General features: G+C 37.7%; 1 protein-coding gene across 4 annotated transcripts in view; it reads left to right on the forward strand.

Annotated features, from left to right (window-relative positions):
- STARD9 (StAR related lipid transfer domain containing 9) overlaps positions 1 to 21,600 on the forward strand; it is a 152,830-nt gene that overhangs the window by 69,796 nt on the left and 61,434 nt on the right. For 3 of the 4 annotated variants that reach the window (XM_074235193.1, XM_074235196.1, XM_074235195.1), the window contains exons 4-7: positions 10,593 to 10,709; positions 14,332 to 14,364; positions 14,471 to 14,532; positions 19,460 to 19,572. In XM_074235193.1, coding sequence (XP_074091294.1) covers positions 10,593 to 10,709; positions 14,332 to 14,364; positions 14,471 to 14,532; positions 19,460 to 19,572 — 325 coding nt within the window. The remainder of the gene's footprint in view (positions 1 to 10,592; positions 10,710 to 14,331; positions 14,365 to 14,470; positions 14,533 to 19,459; positions 19,573 to 21,600) is intronic. The other variant, XM_074235194.1, reaches the window with a different exon arrangement.

Here is a 21,600-nt window from a genome sequence, read left to right on the forward strand (position 1 = left end):
ACTGAGGACTGAACTCCTCCTAGTGTTAAATAAAGAGACCTGAGATGCTTATGTATAATCAACCTCCAGAGTCTACCAGTGGTACCAATGACTCTCCTTTCAATATGACTCCTTTTCCTTTTTCAAAATGGTCCATTATGCTTTAGGGAAGGGAAGAAGAAGGGAATAAGCATTTACAGAGTGCCTAGATGTGCTAGGTGCTTTAAAAACATTATCTCATTTGATCCCCACCACAATCCTGTGAGGTAGATGCTGTTATCCTCATTTTACAGTTATGGAAACCGAGGTTGACAGAGTTAAGTGACTTTCCCAGAGTCACACAGTTGATTTTTCTTCTTCCTTCAATATCTACCACTCCACAGCTGACTGGGTCAAACTCTTGAAGTCTGAGGAAGAAAGAGGCATATAGCCTTCTTTGTCAAACTTACATCTATTCCTTGTTTAGAAAGAGTTCTACAGATTTCATGTTTCTTTCCAGTGCTTCAGGGAAGTCAGAACAAAAAGGCTATGAAGGAAGAGAAGTCTGGGTATATTCAGTATGCATCCAGACAAAGGCATGCTAATTCTCCCCATCTCTCACAGCAAACTACCCACTGTGAGCTTAGCTAAACAGGAAGGAAAACTAAGCAAGGTGCCATTTTATACCTGTCTCTTCTCCAAGCTAAGCAAATCCCCAAATATCAACCAATATTTATTATAGAAATCAACTGTGCCAAATCTGGAACCTTTAGGGATTCTGTAGAGGACTAGCTGAACTTCATCACAGAAGCTGAACTCTTTGGATTTATCAAACAGCAGATTACTATAATCATTTCCGGTTATCTCTTTTGTACCTAATCTATTCCACTGGTCTACCACTCTTATTGCTTAGGCAGTACCAGACACTTTTGATGATTGATGCTTTATAATACAATTTTAGATCTGGTTAAGGCTAAGTCACCTACTTTTGCATTTTTTCCAAGTCCCTTAGTAATCTTGACTTTTTATTTTTCTATGTGAATTTAGTTACAGTTTTTTTCTAGCTCAATAAAGTAATTTTTTGGAAGTTTGATTTTTATGGCACTAAATAAGTAATTTAATTTAGGTAGAATTGTCATTTTTGTAATATTAGCCTTGCCTAGTCATGAGCAGTTGATATTTTCCCTGTTATTTAGATCTGATTTAATTCTGTAAAAAGTGTTTTATAGGGGCAGCTAGGTGGCACAGTGGATAGAGCACTGGCCCTGGGGTCAGGAGTACCTGAGTTCAAATCCGGCCTCAGACACTTAATAATTACCTAGCTGTGTGGTCTTGGGCAAGCCACTTAACCCCATTGCCTTGCAAAAAAAAAAACAAAAACCTGAAACAATTTTTTAAAAAGTGTTTTATAGTTGTTTTCATAGAGTTTATGAGTCCAAATATTTTATGTTGTTTCAAATTATTTTATTTTATTTTATTTTTTATTTTTTGCAAGGCAAATGGGGTTAAGTGGCTTGCCCAAGGCCACACAGCTAGGTAATTATTAAGTGTCTGAGGCCGGATTTGAACTCAGGTACTCCTGACTCCAGGACCAGTGCTTTATCCAATACACCACCTAGCCGCCACTCAAATTATTTTAAATGGAATTTTTCTTTCTAACCCTTGCTACTGAATCTTGTTAGTAATATATAGAAATGTTGAAGATTTGTGTGGGTTTATTTTATATCTTGCGACTTTGCTAAAGTTGCTAATTGTTTCTAGTAGATTTTAGATGATTTTTTTAGTGTCCTTCTTTTATACTTATTTGTTTAGTGATTTTTTTCAACTCCAATTGATTCAGTTATCTCCTCTAAACTGATGATTACCAGATCTGCCTATTCAACCCTAACCTCTCTGCTGACATCTCTTGCACATCTCAAACTGGATTTTCTTTTTTTTTTTTTCCTTTTCAGGTGCTACTTCCTTCTTCCTTTTTTTTTAAGATTTTATTTATTTTGAATTTTACAATTTCCCCTAATCTTACTCCCCCCCCCCCCGAAGACCATTTGCCAGTCTTTACTTTGTTTCTATGGTATACATTGATCCAAATTGAATGTGATGAGAGAGAAATCATATTCTTTTTTTTGTTTTTTGTTTTTTTTTGTTTTTAGGTTTTTGCAAGGCAAACGGGGTTAAGTGGCTTGCCCAAGGCCACACAGCTAGGTAATTATTAAGTGTCTGAGACCAGATTGAACCCAGGTATTCCTGACTCCCGGGCTGATGCTTTATCCACTACGCCACCTAGCTGCCCTGAGAAATCATATTCTTAAGGAAGAAACTTAAAGTAAAAGAGATAGCAGGATCAGACAATGAGATATCAGTTTTTTTTCTAAATTAAAGTTAATAGTCCTTGGTCTTTGTTCAAACTCCACAGTTCTTTCTCTGGATACAGATGGTATTCTGCATTGCAGTAGCCCAAAATTGTCCTTGATTGTTGTACTGATGGAATGAGCAAGTCCATCAAGGTTGATCATCGCCCCCATGTTGCTGTTAGGGTGTACAGTGTTTTTCTGGTTCTGCTCATCTCACTCAGCATCAGTTCATGCAAATCCCTCCAGGCTTCCCTGAATTCCCATCCCTCCTGGTTTCTAATAGAACAATAGCGTTCCATGACATACATATACCACAGTTTGCTAAGCCATTCCCAAATTGAAGGACATTTACTTGATTTCCAATTCTTTGCCACCACAAACAGGGCTGCTATGAATATTTTTGTACAAGTGATGTTTTTACCCTTTTTCATCATCTCTTCAAGGTATAGACCCAGTAGTGGTATTGCTGGATCAAAGGGTATGCACGTTTTTGTTGCCTTTTGGGCATAGTTCCAAATTTCTCTCCAGAAAGGTTGGATGAGTTCACAGCCGTCAACAATGTATTAATATCCCAGATTTCCCACACCCTTCCAACAATGATCATTATCCTTTCTGGTCATATTAGCCAGTCTGAGCGGTGTGAGGTGGTATCTTAGAGAAGCTTTAATTTGTGTTTCTCTAATAAGTAATGATTTAGAGCAATTTTTCATATGACTATGGATTGCTTTGATCTCTTCATTTGTAAATTGTCTTTGCATATCATTTGACCATTTGTCAATTGGGGAATGGCTTTTTTTTTTTAAATATGACTCAGTTCTCTATATTTTAGAAATGAGTCCTTTGTCAGAAACACTAGTTGTAAAGATTGTTTCCCAGTTTACTACATTTCTTTTGATCTTGGTTACAGTGGTTTTGTCTGTGCAAAAGCTTTTTAATTTAATGTAATTGAAATCATCTAGTTTGTTTTTAGTGATGTTCGCCATCTCTTCCTTAGTCATAAACTGCTTCCCTTTCCATGGATCTGACAGATAAACTAGTCCTTGATCTTCTAATTTACTTATAGTATTGTTTTATATGTCTAAATCCTGTATCCATTTGGATCTCATATTGGTAAAGGGTGTGAGGTATTGGTCTAATCTAAGTTTCATCCATACTAACTTCCAATTTTCCCAGCGGTTTTTATCAAAGAGAGAGTTTTTATCCCAATAGCTAGACTCTTTGGATTTATCAAACAGCAGACTATAAAACAATCATTTCCTGCTATTGCACCTAGTCTATTTCATTTGTCCACTACTCTATTTCTTAGCCAATATCAGACAGTTTTGATGATATACCCCCTTTTCAATCTTATCTTTGTATTTGGTGTGAGATGTTGGTCTATACCTAGGTTGTACCCTATGTTTTCTAGTTTTCCCAGACTTCTAGTAAACTATGGAAAATTTAATTTTTTTGATGATTCTTGGGTTGTTCTTCATTTTATTTAAATATACACACACACACGCATATATATATGTATGTATGTATACATGCATATATATATATATATATATGTATGTATTTGAGACTTCTGAGTAGTCTATACTTTTGTTTCGCATTCTTGACCTCTGTTGGTTTGGTTTGGAGGATTTTGTCTATTTTTTTAATATAATTTCAAGATGATACAGTATTCCATAGTTCATCTTCCCTTTGGATGTATAGAGAAATCAATTTTCCCAATTCTTTTATCTTCTTTAAAGAGAACCATTGGAAACCTAGGGAGGGGAGTGAAGAGAGACTACCTAGCTCTGTCCTCTGCCCCTGGAACAGGACACTGGGGTTCTGACCACATTCAGATCCTGATTGCAGTCTAGGCCCCTCCATAGAACAGCAGCCCCCCCCCTCCACCTCAGCCTCGTGGCAGAGAAGGGAACTTATGGTCATTCACAGACCAGGAGGGAGGACAGAGCCTCACACACTGAGACCCTTGTGGGAGTGTCTAAAAAGCTCAGGAAGCACCCCCAAAACAGACTTAGGCTGGGGAAATGAGCAAGCAGAGAAACAAGAAGAATGCCATTGAGAAATATTTTGCCTGTGAGCTCAAGAAGGATCAAAACACTCAGTCTGAAGATGAGGGAATCAAAACACTTAGTCTGAAGATGAGGAAGCACAAGCTCCTGTATCTAAAGACTCCAAGAAAAACAGAAATTGGGCTCAAGCTATGACAGAGCTCACAAAAGACTTTGAAAATCAAATGAGGGAGTTAGAAGAAAAACTGGGAAAAGAAATGAGAGAGATGCAGGAAAAACATGAAAATGAAGTCAGCAGCTTAGTCAAGGGAATCCAAAAAAATGCTGAAGAAAATAGCATGCTAAAAACCAGCTTAGGTCAAATGGATAAAACAGTTCAAAAAGTTATTGAGGAGAATAATGCTTTAAAAAGCAAAATTGGCCAGATGGAAAAAGAGATAATAGAGGTCTCTGAGGAAAGCAAATCCTTCAGACAAAGAATAGAACTCAGGGAGATTTATGAATTTATGAGAAATCAGGACTCAATACTTCAAAACCAAAAGAATTAAAAATTAGAAGAAAATGTGAAACATCTCATTGAAAAAACAACTGATATGGAAAACAGATTTAAGAAAGATAATTTAAAAATTATTGGAATACCTGAAAGTCATGAACAGGAAAAGAGCCTTGACATCATTTTCAAAGAATTACTACAGGAAAATTGCCCCGATATTCTAGAAGCAGAGGGCAAAATAGAAATGGAGAGAATCCACCAATCTTCCTGAGAAAGAGATCCCAAAAAAACCAACCCCCAGGAATATTATAGCCATGTTCCAGAACTCCCAAGTCAAAGAGAAAATATTACAAGCAGCCAAAAGGACATAGTTCAAATACTGTGGAGCTGCAGTCAGGATCACACAGGACTTAGCAGCAACTACATTAAAAGCTTGTAAGGCTTGGAATACAATATACTGGAAGGCAAAAGAGCTTAGAATGCAACTGAGAATCAACTACCCAGAAAAACTGAATGTCCTCTTCCAGGGAAAAAGATGGACTTTCAATGAACCAGGGGAATTTCAAATGTTCCTGTTGGAATGGCCAGAGCTAAACAGAAGGTTTGATCTTTAAATACAGGACTCAGGTGAAGCATAGAGAGTGGAAGAGAAGGGGAAAATATGAGGGACTTAATGAGGATGAACTGCATGTATTCCTGCACAGAAAAATGACACTGATAATACTCATATGAACCTTCTCAATTAACAGAGCAGGTAGAAGGAGCTTTTATAGATGAAGCACAGGAGAAAGCTGAATTTGAAGATAAAATATGGTGTAAAAATGGAGTCAATAGAAAAAAAGGGAAATGTAATAGGAGGAAAAGAAAGGAGAGGTGGAATAGGCCAAGATATTCCATATAATAAGATTTTTCTTTATTACAATGAGCTATTGCAATGATATGGAAGGGGGGAAGGCAAGGGGGAATGAGGGAATCTTTGCTCTCATCAGAGATGGCTAGGAGAGGAAACAGCATATATACTCAATGGGGTATAGACATCTGGAGTAAGAAGGAGGTGGGGAGCGGGGGAAAGGGGGAATGTGAGTGATGGAGGAGAGGATGGACCATGGGAGGAGAGTGGTCAGATAAAACACATTTTCTTTTTTACTTCTTGCAAGGGGCTGGGTTTGGATGGCCTGTCCAGGACCATAGGGCCAGGTGGATACTGGGCCTAAGGGGTAGTATGGGGGCTCGGGGCCTCTTGGCCCCAGGGCCAGGGATCTGTCTGCTGCACCACTCAGCGACCCTACAGCAGAGTCAGAGTGAAAGGAGAGAGAAAATATAGTACGTGGTAGTGGAGAAATACGAAAGGAGGGAGTTGTGATCAACAATGGCAACGGTGGAAAAATATGGAACTAACTTTTGTGATGGACTTATCATAAAGAATGTGATCCACCTGTGACAGAATTGGTGGTGTTGGAACACAGACTGAAGCACATTTATTATTATTATTATTTTTTTGGGGGGGGTGCAGGGCAAATGGAGCTGGGTGGCCTGCCTGGGGCCATATAGCAAGGTGATCGTTGGGTATCTGAGGCCAGATTTGGACCTGGGTGCTCCTGGCTCAAGGGCCAGTGTTCTGTCTGCCACCCCGCAGCCCCTACTATTATTACTATTTTATTTTATTTTAGATATCTTTTTTCTTCTTTTTTTTGGTTTTTGCAGGACAGTGGGGTTGGGGTGGCTTGAATATCACACAGCTGGGTGATTATTGGGTATACGGGGCTGGATATGGGTTTCGGTGCTCCTGGTTCTAGGGCTGGTGCTCTGTCCACTGTGCCACCTGGCCATACCTATAATTATTACTATTTTTTCATTTTCATTTTCATTTTTTCTCTCCCCTTTACTTTCGCTCAAGCGAGTCTATATTTTTTTGGGGGAGGGGGTATTTTGTTTACTCTTAAAGAAGAATATTTTATTAATGTATAAAAAACATTATTTGTACAAAATTAGAATAAGTAAATATTAAATTAAAAAAAGAACCTTTGAACCATCCTTCCATTAAACTGCAAACTTATTTATGATTTTTTGGTTTGATATGTGGAGAACATATTTGTATCAATAGAGTTCATTCTCCCTTGTAATAGGTAAGATTCTCAAACTTGAAGCACCCAAAGTTGAATTAAAAACTGTGAAAAGAGAAACTGAATAGAGCTAGTTCCTTCAGGACCAGGCGAATTCATTGCTAAATTTTCAGTGTGAGCATTTATAGTAAATAGGCAAAACTACTTTGCCTTTGTCACTACAAAAGTCAGAGAGACATGTAGGATTTTGTTTGTGGGTTTCAGTGACCAAAAAATTCATCATCTCTAAGAATCCTGATTGACCTGCATGTCAGGAGAATTTTCAGAAATTTTGATGAACCTCACCAAAATTAATAATAGATAGGTGGCACAGTGGATAGAGTGCTGGGTCTGGAGTCAGAAAGCCTCATCTTCTGACCTCAGATACTTACTGCCTGTGTGACCCTGGACAAGTCACTTAATCCTGTTTGCCTGTTTCCTCACCTGTTAAATGGAAATAATGCATTATCAGCTTCCCAGGTTACTACAAGAATCAAATGAGATAATATCAAAAAACTTGTTTAACTCAGTATCTAATATATTGTAGGTGTTTGTGTCCTCCTCTCCCATTTATATAGCATATTGCCTCATATGACTCTTACCACAGCCCTGGGAGGCAGGTGCTATTATTATTTCCCTCATTTTATTGCGGGGGAAACTGAGACTGTGAAAGGTTAGGTGATTTGTCCAGGGTCACGCAGTGAATGTCTGAGGTAGAATAGAAATTCAGATCTTCTCAGCTCCCAGATCCAGTGCTCTGTCTTCATTGTCCAGCTGCCTAGGTTCTACTTTAAACTGGAAACAAAACTATTTATTTTCTGAAGTGATTGAGCCAGAGCACAATCTAAAACAACAGAATATTCTGAACATTTAGCCATAACCAAACAGACACTTCACTGTTCTCCAGAGCCTTTCCTTAAGACAGAACATCTCCACTTTCTCTAAGCAGAACCAGAGGGAAACTTGTGAGTTTTTCATGACGCAGTCTCCATCTGACTTAGCCACCTAACCAAGGACAATGGAGTTTGACTTAGAAGCCACTTTCTCCAAGCACTTGGCTAGTGTTTTTTTTTTTTTTTTCCTGAGGGTTTGGGGATAAAATATACTTGTTATAGAATGTTAACTAGGGGGCTAGAGCCAGCTCCTTCTGGATCAGGAGAGCCCATTGTTAAATTTTCATTGTGAACATTTACACCTAGGCAAACAGTAGGGCAGCTAAATGGCTCAGTGGATAGATCACTGGGCTTGGAATCAGGAAGACTCATCTTCCTGGGTTCAAATTCAGCTTCAGACCCTCACCAGCTCTGTTTGACCCTGGGCAAGTTGCTCAAACCTGTTTGCCTTGATTTCCTCATCTGGAACATGAACTGGAGAAAGAAATGGCAAACCATTCCAGTATCTTTGCCAAGAAAACCCCAAATGGAATCACAAAACATTAGATATAATTGAAAGAAATGACTCAAAAACACAAATCTGGGCTTGCATTCATTTCACCTAAGAAAATGATGAGAAGATGTTGAATCTATCATAATTACATTTTTTTCTCTCAGAGAACTGATTTTTAAACATTTGCCAGCATATCCCTGGATCCTAAGAACTTACTGTGTGGTCCTTTAACTGGTCATTATTTTTGTAGAGGAGTTTCAGTTTGATCGGGTTCTAAAATTCTGATTGTGTGAATAAAAACACCTTCAGACTGGACATTTTTGATGACCCGTAGTTATTTCTGCAGTACTGAATCTGAACCTTCTGGAGGATAATCAGGAGAAAAGTCTTTGGCAGTTGAAGTAAGGCTAAGTAGAGAATGAATGGGTAGAGATGATCCACAGGGTAGATATCCATGAACTTACCTGTGGCCAGGTTTCTGAGACTTTTTACTGGGGAAATCTTACTTCCTTTGAACTATTTGACATTTGTTTTTGAATGCTCGGGCCTTAGTACAGAATAGACTCTTGGTTCCTACATGGTTTTTAGCTAGAATCAGCTACTTGGTTTGGTGGTCCACAGGGAGGCAACCTGCATGGCCTGGCCAGGTGTGTTCTGCCTTTTGATAGTAGGTAACCTGGTTACGTGAATAAGAAGGTGGAAGATATCAGGAATGAGGTTTAGAAGGAAGGAACATGTTGGGTAATTATTAGATCTGATTTTTTCTTGTCCATAAGATGGACAGTGCTTGAAATAGGATATATCAGCAACATGAATCTGCAGAGATGAAAGGAAGCTGGATGGATAGCACAAGTTTTTGGTAATAAGGATTTCAGGTATGCTTCCTTCTCTGAATAGCATGTAAAAGATTATTATTAGCAACGGGTACAAGCCTTCCAAGCCTCTTGGAAAACACTTTCTGAGAATTCTAACTTTTTAAAAAAATCTTTTTAAATTATCTTATTGTATCAATTTTCCCCCCTTTGTGATCATTATCACTTTTCACTGACCACTCCCTTACAACATAACCCATAACAAAACAGCAAAACTAAGCAAAACTATAGCCTTACTTAATAACATGCTTCATCCTACCTATGGTTTACCACTGTAACTGAGGTAACTAGATGGAGGTGGGATGGATAGAAAATTGGAACTTGGAATCAGAAAGACCCCAGTCCAAATCCCACCTCAAACACGTACTCCTATGTGACTCTGCATAAAGGTCACACAATCTTTGTCAACCTCAGTTTTTTTTTTGGTTTTTTTTTTTAGGTTTTTGTAAGGCAATGGGGGTTAAATGGCTTGCCCAAGGCCACACAGCTAGGTAATTATTAAGTGTCTGAGTCTTGATTTGAACTCAGGTACTCCTGACTCTAGGGCTAGTGCTCTATCCACTGCATCACCTAGCTGCCCCTCAACCTCAGTTTTCTCATTTCTCAAATGAGAATAATTATAACTCTCAGGATTGTTGTGAGGATCAAATGAAATACGATTTGGAAAACACTTTTCAAACCTTAAAGTGCTATATAAATGTTAAATATAATTATTATTGTTGTTTTTATTATTATGAACCATCTCCCTATCAAAAGTGGGAGGTGTGTTTTACTATCATTTTTCCAGCTTCGTGGTTGGACACTGTTACATCTTTTAGTATTGCAACTCTTTATATAAACATATATAATATGTATTTTATATAACTATATCATGATATAGTTATATAAAATATGTATTTATAAATCTTTCTGTGGTTCTTCATTCTTATTAATTCATCACATATTACTAATTAGTTAATTTATAATTAATATTCCATTATATTCATACTCCATAATTTTTTCAGTCACTCTCAGGTCATTGGTTTTAAAAATGCTCCAGTTAATTTCTCTGACTCTTTGATGCTTGTGAGAAATCAAAGGAAAAAATATTATTGTACTACTACCCCAGGTAAAGCTCTATGCTAAGTGGGGTTCATACTTATTCATGTGTAGCCTGAGTTAGAGCTTGGATGTAGATATATATTGATTAATTTGTGTGTGTGTGTGTACACACATCTGAGAGTTCATGTGAATAATCTCCAGGGTCAAGTGATCACATCTAATCTATATCAGTTGCCTTTAGTTGTCTTTTTTGGATGGCAGAGTTAATAATTCTGGTGACATGGACATTCTTGACATCTAGATTAATTGAAAAAATAAACCCTTGCCTCCCCCTAGTGGAAAGATTCTGTTCACTCAGGGACCTTCTTATCTGATTGTTGCAGGTATTCCAGGATCTCGGGACTGAGGTGCTCTCCGGAGCGGCCAGAGGCTACAATATCTGCCTCTTTGCTTATGGACAGACAGGCTCCGGAAAGACTTATACGATGATAGGGACCCCGGTGAGTGACCTTGGCCTTTGTACTGATCTGTCCTGGGGAAGGTGAATTTTTTAATAGGGTTTTAAGGTAGATAGGAAAGAAGAATTGGTATTTGGGGACAATTTGCATACACAAATATTCATACAGGCCTGGGCATTTACACTGAGGGGGGAAAAAGGAAGGAAGATTCAATAAAGATAATTTAGGACATATTCATTTAACTGAAACGACTAATGGGGTGAATATTGTTATTTCCCCTCAGTTTCCCACCTGCTTTGTGGGTCAGATTTATCTCACTCATGTCTTTGTGCCTCCTGAACATAGCACAGTATTGGGAACACAGTAGGCAGTTACTAAATGCTCATAAATTGATTCCTGAGTACAGTATACATGCACACACACACACACACACACACACACTTTGTTTCTGAGCAAGGTTTTATTTCAGAATTCAATGAAGAATTTTATATAGGTTTACTTTATAAAAACAAACATTTCAAACATGCTTCAAATTGAAAAACCTGTATTATACACATATATTATACACAAATTCCTTTATGTGCCATTCAAGGCCCTCCCACCATTTGGTGCTGTTCCCCTTTTCTAGTCTTATCTCATGGAATTTTGAATTTTCTCCATATACTGTGGTCTCTAAACTCATTGATCTCTAAGCACAGTGTTTACTCTAACTTTGATCCCTTTGTTCTCATCCTGTTCTTGTCATGTTTTCCCTCTCCACTTTACTCCACTTTACTTATCCACCTATTAAAATACAACTCGATTGGCTTGTGTTCATGATCCCTTCCATGATCTGTAAAGTACCACAGTTATTTGGACAAACATAACCCCCCCCCCCCCCCCGGCAGAGAGAGGACCACAGGCAGAGCTTGGCATGCATTATGGTCTACTTTTTATTTCCTCTAGGGAAACTCCAACATTAGTCTTGTTTGTGGATTGAATGAAATGTGTCTTGACTAGTGTCCAAAAAGCACCAAAACTTTCTGATTTGAATGTCTAGGTGTCTGTCATTGTCACCAGATGGCTTGTCAGTTGTAATGCTTACTAGGGATACCAAGAAAAGTGGGGGGGGGGACCAAAAAACCAACCCCCGATCTCAAGAAGCTCACAGTCTAATGGGGGGAAATGATGTGCTGATGACTGTGTACAAACAAGATTTATACTGGCTAGATTGGAGACCACTGCTAAGGGAAGGCGTTAAGGGTGATTGGGAAAGGGTTCCTATAAAAGATGAGATTTTAGCAGGGCCTTGGATTTAGTAACATAATATACTGGACTGTTTTATAGCTTTCTTTGATGGACCATATGTATGGGTAACCTGAATTTCTGATATGATTTAATCCTGTAGTGTGATGGTCTTGGCCTGCAAACAGCTTTAGTTTTATGAAAAAAGCTCAGCAGTATCCTTAGCTGCTAGCAAAGGTTAGTGTGGTCAAAATTTTAAATTGTATTTACAAGGTCTTTTTTTGGGGGGAGGGGAGGGTAGAGATTGAGGATTTAGCTCTAGATCAGACATCATTACTTAAGGAAAAACCAATAGGTGGGGCCCTTTGCAAGCATTGCAAAAATATAAAATGGTTAATTTTGATTGTATAAAATTAAAAAGTTTTTGAACAAACAAAACCAATGCAACCAAAATTATAAGAAAATCAGAAAACTGAAAGAAAATTTTTGCAACAGGAATATCTAGTAAAGGTCTCATTTCTCAGATATCTAAAGAACTGAATCAAATTTATAAAAATATAAGTCCTTCCCCAAGAATTATAGAATTATAGTATTATAGTATAGGAATAGGCAGTTTTAGACAAAGAAATCAAAATTGTCTGTAGTTACATGAAAAAATGCTCTAAATCACTATTGAGCAGAGAAATGCAAATTAAAACAATTCTGAAGTAAGTACTTATTAAATTAACTAATATGATCAAAAAGGAAAATGTTGGATTTTGGAGAAGTGTGAAAACTGGGTGACTAATGCACTCCTGGTGAAGTTTGTGAACTAATCTAACCATTCTGGAGAGCAATTTGTACCTATGCTCGAAGAGCTATAAAAATGTGCATAACCTTTGAACCAGTAATACCACTGCTAGTTCTATATCCCAAAGATCTCTAAAAAAAGGAGGGAAAAGACTTAATTGTACTTTTGGTAGTGACTAAGAATTGGATATCAAAGGGATGCCCATCATTTGGGAAATGGCTAAGCAAACTGTGGTCTATAACTGTAATGGTATATTATTGTACTATAAGAAATAACAAAGGGGACAATTTCAGAAATACCTGAAAAGACTTACATGAACTTAAATATTGGGAAGTGAACAGAACCAGGAGAACAGTAGCAGCCATATTGTAGGATGAAGAATTGTGAATGACTTAGCTGTTCTCAGCAATACAGTGATCTAAGACAATCCCAAAGGACTAATGATGAAGCATACTATCCTCCTACAGAGACAGAACTAATATTGATTGAATACAGGCTGAAAATGCTATTTTTCACTTTAAATTTTTTTCTTTTATTTGAATGTTCTTGTATAAAATGATGAATATGGAAATGTTTTACATAGTTGCACATGCATCACCTATATCTGATTGCTTACCATCTCAGGGGAGGGAGGGAGTGATAGAATTTGTAATTCAAAACTTTACATAAAAATATTAAAAACTTGGGGAAAAAAAGAATATCCCTCTTCCACAGGTTTTAGAAATGTGGTTTTGGTTTTGTTGAGTCATGTCCACTTTTTGGTGGTCCCAAGAATGGTCCTTCTCTAGTTCATATTACAGATGAGGAAACTGAGGTAAACAGGGTTAAGTGAATTGTCCAAGATCACACAACTAATGTCTGAGGCCATATTTTAACTCAGGTCTTTCTCCAGGCCTGGGGCTCTTATATATTGCCCCATCTGATTGCTCTTTTCTTTACTAAGTTCCTAAAAAGTCAGGAAGGAAAGATAAATATCGTAGGTAGGAATATACAGGTTCTTGGTGAAATTACCCTCATTTCCCATCAGAATGGTCTCATTGTGATGTAGGAACATTACCCGAAATAGTCTTCATCAGGACTCCTTTCCCCATTCCTCTTTCTAGGAGATTATTCCTACCTTAGCCTATCTTTATGCTCTCTTTGCCCATGAAGGATATTTTTTTCTTTCATAGAATTATATACTGTTTGAAGTGAATTCAGATCTTGCCTTAGATATTTCCTAGCCATATGACACTGGACAAGTCACTTTACCTCTGCCTGCCTCAGTTTCCTCATCAGTAAAATGGGAATAATAATAGTGCCTGTCTCACAGAATTTTGTGAGAATTAAATAAGATATGTAAAATACTTAGCAAACCTTAAGGCATTGTGTAATACTAGTCATTATTATTATTATATGACAATTGGAATTTGGAATTTCCTCTTAATCTTTGCTAAATTAAGTATCTGTCCCTCAAGTAGAATCTTATCTTGGATCCTTACTGGTTTATATGATGGGTTGAGGTATTTGCTGTTGTAAATAAGTTGAAAAGGAGGGAGACCCCATACCTATTCTTTCCATCCTTAAAGCTATTTCTGGGAGGCTAGGTAGAGTGGAGGTCTGTGTAGTCTCAACATAAAGTAATTGTTTTTTTCTCCTTCTTCTCCTCAGGCCTCCTTGGGGTTAACACCACGGATATGTGAGGTATAGAAATTTCTTCTCATTCTGGACCCTTTGTCAAAACGGACCTTATTTAATAATCCTTTCTGTTGAAATCACAAAGGAAACACCTAATTTTTTGTTTGTACAGGGCCTCTTCTCAAAGAAGGATGACTATTCCAACTCGCCTTCACCATGCAGGATAAGAGTAAGGTAGGAATTGGTAAAGTTTGAGGCCTTAGAGCCTACATTTACATTTTATCTTAAGACGTAGATATTCCTAAGTATCCTCTCCTGTTTTCAGTTATTTATAAACTCCTTCCTCATTCCTCCTAAGATGACATTAATAAGCAAGTCTCCTGGAGACCAGTTGAACTCATATGGTTTATCTTTGTTTTACCCTTCCTTCATGTGGTCATATGTTGACAATTGGTTTTTCTCATCAAGACCGACCTCCCTCCAGGTTTGTTTTCTGGGAAGCAGCCAGTATCACAGTGTGAGTAGGTGAGAGAAAGCTGTTGAGGAAGGGCAAAAAGGTGATTCAACTTTTGAACTGCTAGCACCATAGCAACAAATATCCCTGGCCAGCATGACACCCCAATAATAAGAATACATTCCACAGATGTAATGCTTTAAAAATTACAGAATGATTTCCTCACAATAGAGCTCTATATGTTAGGTGTATGTATGTGTATGTGCGTCTACACATATAATAAATATTATATACACATAGGAGTATAGAATGTATATAAATATATGAGCATTTTAGAGATTTTTTTTGTTCCATAGCACTATTTTCTTTAAATCAAGAGTATTTTCTTTAAATCAATAGGTAACATGACTATAACTCTATGATTCCTATTGTTATTTAATCATTTTCAGTCATGTCCAAATCTTGATAACTCCATTGGGGTTTTCTTGGCAAGATCCTGGAGTGGGTTGCTATTTCCTTCTCCAGTTTATTTTACAGATGAGGAAACTGAGGAAAATAGGGTTAAGTGACTTGTTCAAGCTCACCCAACTAGTTAAGCATCTGAGGCTAGTTTTGAATTTGGGAAGATGAGTCTTCCTGATATCAGTCCCAGTGTGTCACCTTATGATTCCTAGCATTTCCCTAATTCTTCTTTTCTAATTTATTTATTTATTTATTTTTTAGTTTTTGCAAGGCAATGGGGTTAAGTGGCTTGCCCAAGGCCACACAGCTAGGTAATTATTAAGTGTGTGAGGCTGGATTTGAACTCAAGTATTCCTGACTCCAGGGCTGGTGCTCTCTCCACTGTACCACCTAGCCGCCCCTTCTAATTTCAAAAAGAAAAACTCCTGTCTCTTGTTTCATTTTCTTTTTTTTTATTTTAGAAAGGTTTTATTTATTTTGAGTTTTACAATTTTTCCTCCAATCTTGCTTCCCTCCCCCTACCCCCCCCACCCCTCACAGAAGGTAGTTTGTTAGTAATTTTCATCACTCCCATTGATCTAAGTTGAATATGGTGAGAGAGAAATGATATCCTTAAGGAAGAAACATATAGTATGAGCTATAGCAGAGTTATATAATAAGTCAATTTTTTAAAAAAAAATTAAAGGTACATAAAAATTCTTTGGTCTTTGTTCAAACTCTACAGTTCTTTCTCAGGATACAGATGGCATTCTCTATCGCAGATATCCCAAAATTGTGCCTGATTGTTGCCCTGTTGGTATGAGCAAGTCCATCATCACCCCCATGTTGCTGTTAGGGTGTACAGTGTTCTTCTGGTTTTGCTCATCTCGCTCAGCATCAGTTCTTGCAAATCCTTCCAGGCTTCCCTGAATTCCCATCCCTCCTGTGTTCTATTACAACAATAGTGTTCCATCACATACATATAACACAATTTGTTAAGACATTCCACAATTGATAGACATTCCCTCAGTTTCCTTTTCTTTGCCACAACAAATAGAGCTGACATGAACATTTTTGTACAGCTGATGTTTTTACCCTTTTTCATAATCTCTTCAGGATATAAATCCAGTAGTGGTATTGCTGGATCAAAGGGTATATACATTTTTGTTGTCTTTTGGGCATAATTCCAAATTGCTCTCCAGAAAGGTTGGATGAGTTCACAGCTCCATCAAGAATGTATTAGTGTCCCAGATTTCCCACATCCCTTCCAACATTGATCATTGTCCTTTCTGGTCATATTGGCCAGTCTGAGAGATGTGAGGTGGTACCTCAGAGATGTTTCAATTTGCATTTCTCTAATAATTAGTGATTTAGAGCAATTTTTCATAAGACTATGGATTGCTTTGATTTCTTCATCTGTAAATTGCCTTTGTATATCCTTTGACCGTTTGTCAGTTGGGGAATGGATTGTCTTTTTTTTTAAAAATTGACTCAGTTCTCTGTATATTTTAGAGATGAGTCCTTTGTCAGAAACACTAGTTATAAAAATTGTTTCCCAATTTACTACATTTCTTTTGATCTTGGTTACAGTAGTTTTGTCTGTGCAAAAAGATTTTTAATTTAATATAATCAAAATTATCTAGTTTATTTTTAATGTTGTTCCTCCATCTCTTCCTTGGTCATAAATTGCTTCCCTTTCCATAGATATGACAAGTAAACTATTCCTTGATCTTCTAGTTTGCTTATAATATTGTTTTTTATGTCTAGATCCTGTATCCATTTTGATCTTATCTTGGTATAGGATGTGAGGTGTTGGTCTAATCTAAGTATTGTTTCATTTTCTTGATTAATTGTCTAAACATCTGGTTTTATGACAATTGAGACCTATAGCAAAGTCTTAAGGTCAATGATTTAAAGCTGGAATGAACTTCAGAGATCATGTAGTGCAACCCCCTCGTTTTATAGATGAGGAAGCAGCGGACCAGAGCATGAATGATTTGCTTAAGGTCACAGGATAAATAAGTGGCAGAATCTGATATTTGAACCTTAATCTTTTGACTGCAAGCCCAGCTCTCTCTCTTTCCACTGCTTTACAGTAACTACAGAGCTTCCTCTATAGTTGTGAATTATGATTGCTATTTTAGTTTCTCTCTCTCTCTCTCTCTCTCTCTCTCTCTCTCTCTCTCTCTCTCTCTACTCTATTTTCTCTCTCTCCTCCATTTTCTCCCCTCCTCCCCCACCTGAGGAGAAGTTGGGAAGAATAAGGAAGTTCTCTGTCATCTCTCACATTCTTTTCCAAAACTTGCTTCTTTTTCCTCCAGCCACTACTGCTTTTTAGAAGCTCAGCCATATTTGCTATTATTCTGCAAATCTAGATTTGTGACTCTTAGCCCTGAAGGGGTTAAAGCCTTGCTGTATAATTTTTTAAAATATTTTTCCATTTTAATTAATCACAGTACTACATGTCTGACTCCATGGCAGATGTTTTCAAGCAAGGGAAGAGGACTGGACTTGGAGTCAGGACACCTAGGTCTTATTTTTCTGGCTTTCCTTCTAATTGAGTGACATGGGGCAAGATTGCCCCTCCTGGCCTTGTGAAAAGGAATCTGGATTGCATGGTCCTTAAAATTGTTTCCAACTGGGGTGGCTAGGTGGTGCAGTGGATTAGAGTACCGGTCTTGGAGTCAGGAGTACCTGGGTTCAAATCTGCCCTCAGACACTTAATAATTACCTAGCTGTGTGGCCTTGGGCAAGCCACTTAACCCCATTGCCTTGCAAAATCTAAAAAAAAAAAATTCCAACTTATTTTATAATTCTGCTTGTCTTTTGAACTTCATGAGTTCAACGAATCACGTGATAACTATGACTATGATGCACAATCCTTTTGCATTTAAATTACCTCCTGAGTGTTGAACTCCGGTTTCTGTGGAAATAAAAAATCTTACGACGAAACAATAGCAAATATCATAAACTGTTTTTAAATTCTGTTGACCTTGATAGAATCCTTTAGGGCAGGGGTAGGGAACCTTTTTTTCTGCCAAGTGCCATTTGGTTATTTATAACCAATGATTCATATCATTCAAGGGCTATATTTGATCAAATATTTAATTAATTCACCCCTAAAAAGTTGTCTGATTTATTGAATTTTGAATTTTGCTTGCAGTTGCCTTGACAACACTACTCAATATGGCCTGCTAACTGGAGGTTTCCTGGTCCTGCTTTAAGGTCACAGGGCATTTGACTTATATTAACTCCTTTGAGCTTTAAGATCATAGAATGATAGAGCTGAAAGAGTCCTTTATATTGTCTAGTTCATAAATTTTTTATTTTTTTTGTTGTTGCTAGCTGGGCATCCCTGCTACTAAAGAGACTGAGACTGGTGAATCACCCAAGCTCAGAGTTCCTAATTGCAGTAGTCTGCAAGGACTGTCATTTCCTTGTGCCTGGTATATATAGTTGGTGCTTAATAAATGCTTGTTGCCTCTAGTAGGGCTAAAATTAATCAGGCACTCTTATTAATTCTGGTGAGCTATTGAGAGAGTACTTGTGGTGGGGTGAGGTCTGCCTAAGGAGAGGTAAACTGGTGCAGACTAGAAATGGAGCCAGTCAGAGCTCACCTTCATTTATGTCTTGGATGCCCCCCCCCTTCCCCTTTGGCAGACTGATGAATGGATCCATTCTCTTTTTTTTCTTTTTGCAAGGCAATGGGGCTAAGTGGCTTGCCCCAGGCTACACAGCTAGGTAATTATTAAGTGTCTGAGGTCAGATTTGAACTCAGGTACTCCTGACTCCAGGGTCAGTGCTCTTTCCACTGAGCCACCTAGCCGCCCTATCTGTTCTCAAAATAATGTTTGTTTTTGAATTTTAATGGAAGGAAATGCTAAATCTCAATTAAAGATTAGTGAAAATAAAGATATAATTTTTCCCATCCAAATTTGTGGACTCCCTGAAATGTAATTAAGAAATCCTGCTTTAATGCAATCTTTTCATTTTATTGTTGAGAGAACTGAGGGCCTCAAAAGTTAAGCAATTGCCCTTTATCACTTAGCCAGGACTTAAATTCATGTTGCCTTTTGTTCTTTTCACACTTTAGGCTATGATTTCCCATTTCACAGATAAATAAAATGAGGAACTCAACTATCCAAGGTCACATATTAATATTTTAGAAGCAAACCTTGGTTCAAAGCCTGCTGCTAATCCTTAGCCCATCTCTTTTCCTGTTAGACTAAGAATTAATACTGTCTCCTTTTTATTTCTTTTCTCTAGTTTCCTAGAAATCTACAATGAGCGTGTACGAGATCTGCTGAAACAGTCTGATCAGAAAAAGCCCTACACCCTGCGTGTTAGGGAACACCCAGAGACAGGCCCTTATGTACAAGGTAAGACTATTGTTACTGTACATCTGCAAATTGGTAGCCTGGGTCTGGACAGAAAAACCTGGGAAGGAGAGTTAGGGACCAAAATTCAGAATAAATGCCATAAACGCTGAGATTGGAGACCAAAATAAAAACTGGTTGGTAGTCTGACATTTGACATTATTGAAGTCCCCTGCTCAAACTCAGTGACAGTTTCAGAAGTTGGAAAGTGGAAGAGATGTATTTGCAGGATTATTTGTATAAAACTTTGCAGACTATGACCTGTTATTGGGTCGGATCATGTTACCCATCAGGTAGGGCTGGACTCTCTTATTTTGTTCCCTCTGGGGAGGAAACTGAAAACCCTTAGACCCCTAGGGAGAGGCCATTGATGAGTTGGGTGTTTGAGTCTTTCAACACAAGGCTTAGAGCAGTCTTCTGGTTCTAGGCTGGATAAGTATCTCTTCAGCTTTATCTATTTGTTGAACTGAGACTGTGATAGGAACATGATTCAATCTCCTCAGTGGCCAAATGCTGAACTCTTGGTACCTGCTCATCTGACCAGATCATGGCATTTACTGATTTCATTAAATACTGGTTGATAGAATTGTGAACTGATCCAACAATTCTTGAGAATAGGTTATAAAATTGTACATAACTGTTGTTCCATCAATACCATTATTAGGTCTGTATCCCCAAAAGGGAAAAGAAATCCACATGTTCAAAAATATTTATAGTAGCTCTTTTTGTGGTGGCAAAGAATTAGAAACTGAGGGAATGCCCATCAGTTGGGGAATGGCTAAAATGTAGTATATGAATATTATGGAGTACTATTGTTCTGTTCGAAATCATGAGTGGGTAGACCAGGAAAATCTGGAAAAATTTATATGAACTAATACTGAGAGAAGTGAGCAGAACCAGAATAACAGTGTACACAGTAACAGCAACATTGTATGATGATCAGTTATTACAGACTTAGCTCCTCTTAGCAGTACAGTGATCCAAGACAGTTCTAAAGGACTTGTAATAGAAAATACCATCTACATTTAGAGAAAGAACTTTGGAGTCTGAATGCAGATCAGAGCATACTATTTTGACTTTCCATCATAGTTGATCATCTCATAATGTATCTGTTATTATGTATAATGTTCTTACATCACTCAGCATCACCTAATGCAAATCTTTCCAGGCTTTTCTAAAGTCCTGTTGCCCATGATTTATTACAAAACAATCATAGTCCATTGTATTCATATACCATTATTTATTCATCCATTTTAGGAAGGATTTTTTAAAGTTTAAAGCAATGAGGTTAAGTGACTTGCCCAAGGTCACACAGCTAGGCAATTACTAAATATCTGAAACTCAGGTCCTCCTGTTTCCAGGGCTGATGCTCTATCCACTGTACCACCTAGCTGCCCCAGGATTTTTTTTTAAGAAAGTTTTTATTTATTTTGAGTTTTACAGTTTTCCCCCTAATCTTGCTTCCCTCCCCCATCCCCCCACAGAAGGCAATCTGTTAGTCTTTACATTTTTTCCAGTTGAATGTGATGAGAGAGAAATCATAAGGGAAGGATTTTTTTAAAGTAGAGTTTAATTCTTATTTTTTAAAACTATATACATCCTTTAAAGCTTGAGTTCCATCTCCTTCGAGGAGGACCACTCCAGCCCACAAACTTCTGTCATTCTCTCCTCTGGTTTCTTTTAGTTGTTATTCTGTTGTTTCAGTCGTGTCTGACTCTTCATGACTCTATTTGGGGTTTTCTTGGCAAAGATACTGGAGTAGTTTTCCATTTCCTTCTCTAGCTCATTTTACAGATGAGGAGGAAACTGGGGTAAATAGTTAAGTGACTTTCCCAGGGTCACGTAGCTAAGTGCATATCTGGGGCAGGTTTTGAACTCATGAAGATGAGTGTTCCTGACTCCGGGCTCAGTACTTTTTATCTTCTGCACCACCTAGTTTCCTGTTGTTTATTAGTATTTATTGCTTATACCACTCTCCTTTGATACTTAATGATATACTTGACATCTTTGTTGGGATTTAAGCTTTTATGA

The sequence above is a fragment of the Macrotis lagotis genome, chromosome 4, assembly GCF_037893015.1.
Source record: "Macrotis lagotis isolate mMagLag1 chromosome 4, bilby.v1.9.chrom.fasta, whole genome shotgun sequence".
Classification (NCBI taxonomy): Eukaryota; Metazoa; Chordata; class Mammalia; order Peramelemorphia; family Peramelidae; genus Macrotis; species Macrotis lagotis.